General features: G+C 41.2%; 1 protein-coding gene across 1 annotated transcript in view; it reads right to left on the bottom strand.

Annotated features, from left to right (window-relative positions):
* The window catches only part of si:ch211-158d24.2 (multiple epidermal growth factor-like domains protein 9), a 30,214-nt gene extending 26,056 nt beyond the window's left edge, over positions 1–4,158 (bottom strand). The window contains exon 1 of the mRNA XM_035659169.1: positions 3,476–4,158. Coding sequence (XP_035515062.1) covers positions 3,476–4,043 — 568 coding nt within the window. The 5' untranslated portion in view covers positions 4,044–4,158. The remainder of the gene's footprint in view (positions 1–3,475) is intronic.
* Positions 4,159–9,304: the final 5,146 nt, after the last annotated feature.

Here is a 9,304-nt window from a genome sequence, read left to right as displayed (position 1 = left end):
TATAGTGAAAGTTTTAGCAAAAATGACAAGACATTATTTTTATCAAAATCATCTACTGCAGCTTTAAGAAGGACTGCATAGCATCATATTTATTTGCATTGTGTTGAATCGCAGTAGGAGTGTATAGAATCGTATCGCATTAGAAGTTGCGTCATATGTATCAAGATGCGCACCTGCCTCAGTGAAGCAAATCACTAGTATATAAACAAATTCTGGGTAAATTTCTTTAAGCATGATTAATGCTTTTTAAAAAACACTGGCATCAGATCTGTTTTATACAACTTTATGATGATGAATACACCTCCTGAAAATGTATGTCCTGTGAACCTGGTAAACCGAGCCCTGCTGGGTTGCCAAAGGACGATTTAGTACAGTTCAAACTGGTGCACTTAAAGAAACCAGAGGATATAATGACAGACATGTGGATGACCCTGTAGTGCACAGTGGCAATCTATTATTCATCTGATCTCAGGTTAGGTGTGGCGAGTGACGACTGACTATACGTCTCCATTCGGGGCTCAGCAGTCAGACAAAGAACACAGACAGATAAGATGTGAGAGCTAAATAACAATGGTTTTCTGTGCACACAGACTGCACACAGTGCCTCAGCCACATGCAGTTGGATAAAGAGGAAAGGACAGCTGAATATTAATGGATTCTGTCTTGGTGTCCCACTCCTGTTGCTTGGACTTTTATGTAACTAAGAAAGACCTACGGTTATGCAAGCCAGCGGACTATACTGTCAGACTCTTTGCTACAGTGACGCCCACTGAAGAGCTGTCGGCCCCGATCACGCCTGAGAATGTATGAGATGTAGTGAATGCGTATCACCACACACACACACACACTGCAGTCCATTCTTAGAACCAGGCTTCCTCTAGGTGTGGGATAGGGGTGATCTGTAAAACCACACAACAGGTTTGATGTAGATTGGACTGGACCTGTGTGCAGTGGAGAGAGTTCACCTCTCTCCCATTTATCTGACTGCTGTAAAAGTGGTGTGACAGCCTGGCAGGTACTCAGACATGGGCAGCAGCAGGCTGTTCAGAACAAGTCACGTCTCAAACACTCCTCTCTTGCTTAATTCCCCGCTCGCCTGCCTTTGCTGCTACAGAGAAAACAACATTGGTGGGAGGCGCCCTTGCACGGAAACAATTGCTGTACTCTCAGTTTCAGCTCCAGCGTCACACAGAACGTGGTCTGACTGAAAAAAAATGAGAGATGCGTCTAAGAAAGGAATGTCTGAATTAGGTGAAACACACCTTATATCTGTCTGCGAGCCCTCTGCCCTGCCAGAGAATGCATATTGGTAGCAGGGCGGGGCGTTAACCCAGGTGACGCCTTTGTTGACGTGATACTATCATGTGAGTGGCCTTTACAGAGGAACAAAGGAGAGTGCTAAGCTTCGAGGACATACTTTCAATAAGGTGACGGTGTCATGTATGATGTCACCCAAGGGAGCACACTGCATTTTGACTGAGGTCCAACTGAGCTAAAGATCAACCGATATGGTTTTTTCAAGGCTGATACAGGAGTCGATTATTAGTAATCAATGAAACCGATAAGAGATATATGGAACAGATATATACATTTGTAGTACAAATTACAATCTGAGTGGCAAAATTAACTAAGTACATTTACTCAAGTACAATTCTGAGGTACTTGTACTTGGGTATATCCATTTTATGCTATTTTATACCTCCACTCCTCTACATTTCGGAGGCAAACATTGTACACTAAAATTTTTTTTTTTACTATTATTATTATTAAAAGAATAATCATATATGTATTTTTAACACACTTGCATCAGATCTGTATTCAGTATTGTTCGATATGCAAGTTCAAGTATCGGAAATTGGCATCATGAAGCCAAAAATGTTATTGGAACATCTCTAAAATTATTTTATTGGCAATCACAGGCAAAAAATAACAGTAGCTATACCTGGAACATGCTGAACATTGGACCCGATGATCAGCCATGCTGATAAATCGGTCCATCCCTACACTGGCCGCTGGTGAATAACACTGACTGATTTACGGGAACTGCCTCATCTGTAATATATGTTGATTAAAAACAGGGCTGCGACGATCAATTAATCTGTGCCCATGTTTCCGATTTCTGCACCGATCTTATTCGGCCTACAAAGTGTCGGAAAATAGTGAGAAATGCCCATCCAGTCCCTAACGCCTTCATGTACCTCGTACCATCGACTCAGTTCACGGTCACAAAAGACAAAAAAACCCAGCAAATCTTCCTAAGACAATTAACATTTGGCATTTTTGCAAGAATTCACCTCCTGTCACCTCCAGTGTGGAGAACAAAGGGTCAATGTAAAAACATGACTGGACTGCAGCCCTTATGTGAGAGGCCAATGTCATTCAGAATACAAAATAAAGTCAGTCTGGATTTGATGTTCTGGCTGAGGGCCATCCTGAAGTAACAACCACAAGACAGCATGTCTCTGAAGACAGAGATGATGACAGACATTAAGGGGAAATAAAGATTTTGCAAACGTGTGAAGACATTATTTATTTTGTATCCATCATATTCCCAAACAGGATGCTGAATTCAACTTCTAGTGTACATACCGTAGTTTAGACTGAATTTCTAAGCTCCAGTTCCTAATAGCAAGAGGGAACATGGTCTAAAACTCCCACCTTAGGCTTCCCCCAACCATTAAAGAACCATTTTGAACATGGATGCGTCAGCCTGAGCTGCTGTGCTGCCTAGAGAACAACACATCCACATGGATACTGGGATGTGTGAGGTGTGAGAGGAGGGGCTCCACTGTCATTGCTCATTCATGGCTTGGCCTGCCTGGCCATTTTGGTTGGACGGCCTTGTTCTGTATGTGCCATGCAAACAACAATGGAGGGGATGAAGCAGCTATCTAGGCAGCTTCTTTTAATGTCCTGTCAACATCAAACAGGTCTGCTCTAACACAAAGGGATCACAGGTCTGCAGGGATGCTGTGTGCACTGAAGGATTGGATACATTGACTGAACAACGAGGGGATCAACCTTACACCCCCTCATACCCCCCCTTTTCCAGCCCACTGTGATATGTGGCACACTGGTTCTATAATAAAAGGCCTCCAATGTAATATACGCTACAGAGCAACATCCACACTGGGTACACTGTACACGAGTGGTGTTTTTAACGAGGTTAGGATTTAGTGATTTTCCGATTGTCTGAAGGGGTACGCCGTGCAATGTGAGGGGTCTGCCCATTGTTGTAATCTGCTTTATTCGGTTGCTCTCTGCGTCAAAACCACCGTGCGACCACCGTGCTCCTTTTAGTAGCCTGTATCAGACATGGGTGTCTCATTCTGCACACAGGCTCATTTTCTGAACATGAATGTGCAAGAGAAAAAGCACGCAGGCCATCATTTTACCCCCAATTTCCGATTTGCAAAACCTAAAAACATGCGAATGGTTTTATTTCGCGGTTCCTGCTCGCGTTCGGGGCACTCACCTTGACTATTCTCTACTGAGGTAACAGATGTGCCAGTGTTATCTGCAGCCCAGGCATCGTTAGCAGTGCGCTGGGAGACCATGGACACCATGGCCTGCAGCGTTTTCTCCGGAGCAAAAAGTGATGTTTGTGCATCTGTGGATCTCTTGCGTGCGCCGGTTAACCTGGAAATCGGCGCTGTTATTTGCTCGCTTGTGGCTGAAATGATTCCAGTTTCAGAGGTGGCGGTAGTAGTGGTGGTGGTCGGGTCCGTTGTTGGAAGCTGGAAGGTGGTTGCAATTATAGAATTAGGGCTGCTAGTAGCAGTAGTGGTCGGGCCGGCAGAAACAATAGCAGGCGATGGTGTGAGTCCGGTCAGAGGCCCGAGAGCGGACCTTCTCTCGGGTAAATGACGAGGCATGTCGGTGTGGAAGGTCTCCCAGGTGTCGGAGGCTGAGCCGGGCTTCCTGGAGATAGGCGACGCATCGTACGGGCTGATGCGAGGTGCAGCTTCAGAAAATCCGATATATACATACAAAATAACTAGCAGGACCGGAGATATGTACATCATTAAGGACGTTAACCTCATATTCACTTTCAGCTCTCCATGTAAGCCCCAGTAATGGTCTCTCTCAGACCTTTCCCTGAATGGACGCGTACTCCACCATTGATGTCCCCCGGCGGCGTACGCTGCTGTTTGTTGCCCTATGAACCACAGTCAACACTTCACCTGCTCCGCAACCTAGCATGAGCAATCCGAGATTGACGTACGTATCAGCCAATAGGAAGAAAGCCTCAGGGCGCTTGTGCATTCGCTGGTTGGACAGTCGTTGTAACGCCCTTTGTAGACACAATATGTTGTACTTTATCACGTCCTCACTCCTGTGTAAATTATCGAAACACAAACGGGTTGATTAATAAATTAAACAACATAAGGAAGCATTTTTGTAAAGATAGAGTGCCTTTAAGATCAAATTAAATGTTGTAGTACTGTTATAGCATTACACCTAACAGGTATGATGGAAATGCCTAATGGTGGCTTATCATGTTATCATGCTTTTAGTTTAAGGTCCATTACCCACTTCTGTTTTTGCGTGCAACGCCACAGACTTGATAGTTTTCACAACTCAATCTATATGAGTGTCACTCATTTCGTTAAAAAAGAATTCATGTGATTGATAATCTTGAGTTAAAACCTCGGTTAAATAAGACAAAACTGTGAATGAAAGTCATTCTTGTTAAGTAGAACAGGAACAAGTATGTATAAGTACAAGAAGTAATATAGTATCTGCCTTAACGTTGAAGTTCTAGGTTTGTTGTCATGAGTGTCTAATCAGTGAGTGATTATTCCCCTCTAGTGGTGACAGTGTGTAAGGACACCTCTGTATAGTTTATGTTGAAACCTAAAAATCTGTCTTGACTGTTGTTAGGTTTCTTGCATGGCAGTAATTATAATATATACTCAGATATGCTCAAAATGTACCACCTAATATATTGATATAAAACATATAGACAACCATGTATCGCCTTACAAAATAATCACAAAAAAAATGATCAGAATCATAATTAAAGTTAACAAATTGGCATTATTATTACTACCAGTTCTAGTATTATGGTGTACCCTGTGTGGTTTGTCCACACCTAAGCAGCTCGACTGCTGTGAGTAGGTACAGTCAATGTCAAACAATGACTGTCATTGCTTTCAAATGCATTAAAAAGTGGGAAAATAGAAGGTATTTTTTGAGGTTATATCACTCTCAATTGTGTTGACAAGTGAACAAAATGAAAAGAAGCAAATGTGACATTGCAACACTCCACCTTATTGTAAAAATAAATAAAACGTTCATCCCATGTGTTGGCAGAAAATGAGATTTACATTTTTTCCTTTTTTTTCAAGGGGGGCTCAGACCCTGGCACATTTGGTCCTCCCCAATCTTGACTCTGTGGCTACAGCCATGGTTGTGATCATTCATATCGATGCCAGTGAGTCAGTCATAGTATTCGTCTGCCTGTCTCTGCCTTTTGATATTTTATATGTCTGTTAATATAGTTTTATATCACCATGGCGTTTATAAACGCTGTTGCAAAGAGTACAGAGTGCTGCAGGAATGAGTCCTAAAATCCCGGAATAATAATAAAAAAAGAATAAACATCAGCATGCTGAACACTTTCGTGGTGGTAAAGTTGAAGTCATGCAACCGTGGTGTAGTTCGTTTATAGCCTAATGTTAGCTTTTTATTTCTGACAATCACATTTATCCCATTGAATATTTGCTGAAGGAACCAGAGCAATGCTAGTTAGGTTGGACTACAAAAAGACATCATCCCTGCAGCACTGTATCCGAATGTGTCCATTAGGCTTCTACAATGCCTGTGTGCATCTGTTTTTACTAGTGAAATGTAAGGAAATAAAGTTGATGTTTTTAATCAGCTTTTTTCTCTCCACTTAATTGAAGACAGACATATGTAGAACACGATGTTAGTTAATTACAATACAACTGAGAAAATGACTGGGGAGTAAAGTAGTTTTAAAGATGTATTATTAATTATTGGATTATAATTAGACATAGGCATATAATTAATATGTCTATGGCTTTAAAAAAAATTATTTAGTTTTTTAACTTTTTCAAGAGAAGGAGAATATTTATGCAAATAATAGTTTGCTAGCAGAATCAAATTGCTTACAAGATATTCAACCTTTATTTCAGGACAACGTTCAGCTATACACACCTCAGAATAAATCTGCAACATTTATAAATGCCAGCTGGTGATGTGGAACTATATAAATAAATAATGGCACATCGTATTTGTAACATGGATGGAGTTTATAAGATAAGATAAAATAGACTTTATTGATCCCACACTGGGGAAATCCACTTGTTATAGCAGCTCTAGATATACATAAACGTAAGAAAAAAAAGAATACAATACATAAATAACAAATTTAGAATCAGTTTTATTTTTTTGTTCTACAACATATTTATTTATTCTTTTATTGTTTTCCTTTTCTTCTTAACCCTAATCTGGTTAAATGATGCGTTTATAATATAGTATGGTTTTATACAGTACAGTAACAGTGCAGTAATGAAAGTGCTATTTGTTATCCCAGACGATAGATGGCAGTAGAGGGTAGAGAACATGATGCTGAACTGTTGCAGGAAGTTGCGCATGAGACTAGCTAGATATAATGGCGCCTCTAGATTTGGATAAATATGCAGAGATTGCAAAGCAGTGTAAATACCTCCCAGAAAATGACCTCAAGGTAAACGTGACTTTATACAAATGTTTTTGATAAGGACACGCGAGGAGCTTATACTGGTAATGTTAGCTCACTGCTGCTTTATGTTGTTACGGCGTAATTAGCTAACGTTAGCTTCAGCTAACCAGGGACGTTAGCCTGTTGACTTCATCTCTTGGCCAGGAAGTCGAAACCGTTAAAAGAAACGGTTCAGCTCAGCTACAATAGCTAAGTTACTTACTGAAGCAGGGATGAGAGTGACTTTGTGCTTTGGCATGCCGTTATCTGCTGACTTTAAAGTGACATGGACATAGTGACCTGATGGTGTTGAGTGTCATGATGGGATGACAGCTGATTGTTTATTACCAGTGTGGACTGAACATGTATCTGGTTCATTAACGCAATGCCAGACGATTCTCTCATTAGACAGACCCGGTTGACCGCATTCATTATATCTGTAGTGTTACTTAAAGCATTTGCGTCCACAGACTATATTTAGTCTACGCCGAGAACAAAGTCAACTCATTCGCCTCTTCCAGAACTAACGTTACGTGTGTCCGTTGTCCGTCCGTCAGCGCGCAGTTGCTCCGGGCATCGTCCCAAGCGCGCAATGGATGTGATGAAATATTCCGCTACTACTGATGGCTCGTTGTTTGTTCTGAAAGCTTCCATCAATACAACCATGTGCCATACATAACATGTTGGGACCTCACACCTTCAGGATCAATCACTTTGATCAATTCAATGATTCTGTCTTGTAATACAAGACAATACAAGACAATCAAACATATCCCTGTATCGCACACAGGTGTGACCATGGAAGCCCTTGCATCTGATGTGAATATTATTATTATTTGGCAAGATTTTGAATAGAGTTTGGTGCTGCATGTTCTCTTTGCAACATTTGATATTATACAATCTGATAACAATATAGGCAACATTAAAGTAAGTGTGGCACCGTATTTATTGTCAGTAGCTGGATTCTAATGAATTGGTACACAGGTAGGTACAAGTGTGTTCACAGTAGAGTCAGTTGGAAGCTTTCAGTGAGAGTGTCAACCAATGACCAGTTACAAGTTAAACTTAAAGTTCATCTGTCCACTTGCTTTTGGGCCCCCCATAAATTGCAAATTGAGAAAACTTTACAGCCACTGTGAGTGTGTGCACCCTCAATTGTTTTACACTCCAATATGAAACATACTAATGGAAGCACAGTGGCTGGCTTTGGGTCAAAATCCTTCCATAAGGTGCCAAGCCCCAACTGGGGAAGTTGTTTTTTCACTCGCACACACTTTCATTCAGCTACCAGTCCACACTCCGCATTGTGGTCTGTGGGACTTGAACCAGCGACCCTCCATTTCCCAAGCCAAGTCCCTACAGACTGAGCTACTGCCGCCCCGTTATATTAGTGTGTGCTCTAGTAAATGTTGAGTTGGAGACTCGACATGTCTTACAGTTGTTGTTAGAAGTCTTTCTGTCTGTTAGAACCCAGCAGTACACTTGAAATTCACTGTTCACTTCAACGCTACCAAGATTTGATTTTTGTCAGCTATAAAATGACCATGGTTTTTTTAAATGAGCCGACATCCCCGCTCGGTGTATCCATGCTTCGAAGGAATTTTGATCAACAATTACTGCCTGCCAAGATACTGATTTATCATTTAAGGATGTCGCCAACATTCACATCACACACATAGATGGTCCAGTAGGCTGATTGGTGAGTCACAGCTTAACCCAGAATCCCTGTACAACAGACAGATAACCTGCTTCATTTAAAATCACAACGACTGCTACCCTTTGCACAGTGAAGTTCAGCTTCTTCCCCCTGGACGTTTATAGTCCCAAGATGACCAAAGCTTAGGATCAACAAGCTGTAGTAAAAAACGTATTTATTCTTCTGGTTATTTATTTTAGCGGCTTTGTATTCTCTTTCTAAGTCCTGATTTTTAGAGCCTATAGCACTTTTTATCTTTATTGTTTATCATGTTTGTCTATTGCCTGAGTTGTTTGTTGTTTTTAGATTTTTGTCAAGAGGGTACAAATAAAGTGACCTGAAGCTTGTTATATCAGTGACATAAAATGGGCTTAAAATGACAATAATATTGTTTAAAGCAGTTATTTCTGCAACAGTATGTCATCCAAGTAGTTATCATGACAGGCCTACTCAACACCCTGCTGGGGCAGAAGCCTTGACAGAGGGTTCGCTACGGTCTGACTATAATTTGTGCAGTGCAATGTAGCCTGTTAAGTACCATTAAAGTAGGCCTTGGTACAGGTCCTCACTCTCACTGTCTGGGATGCTAGTCAGTGCTAGCCACATCACAGATTTTGACCTAAACCACGGCTTAGGGCTGCACAATTAATCCCAATATTATTGAAATCACATCACGCTGAATCAGCATTAATGAAGTGCTGTAGTGCAGAGATGCCCCGGCCTACAAAGCTTGTTCTCCAGATGTCGTATGGTACAGACCCCAACAAATGTTACATCATCATGATTTTTTATTTAATACTGATACTTCTGTCGTGAAAGTCACATTTAAAAGCATTGAATACCAGTGCTTAATGATGTTGTGTTTCCATCTATACAGAGGTTATGTGACTACGTGTGTG

This window comes from Morone saxatilis, unplaced genomic scaffold, assembly GCF_004916995.1.
Source record: "Morone saxatilis isolate NCDOM2014 unplaced genomic scaffold, NCSU_SB_2.0 Contig16, whole genome shotgun sequence".
In the NCBI taxonomy this organism is placed as follows: Eukaryota; Metazoa; Chordata; class Actinopteri; family Moronidae; genus Morone; species Morone saxatilis.
The sequence above is the reverse complement of the archived record's forward strand: the minus strand, read 5'-3'. Positions and strand labels throughout refer to the sequence as shown.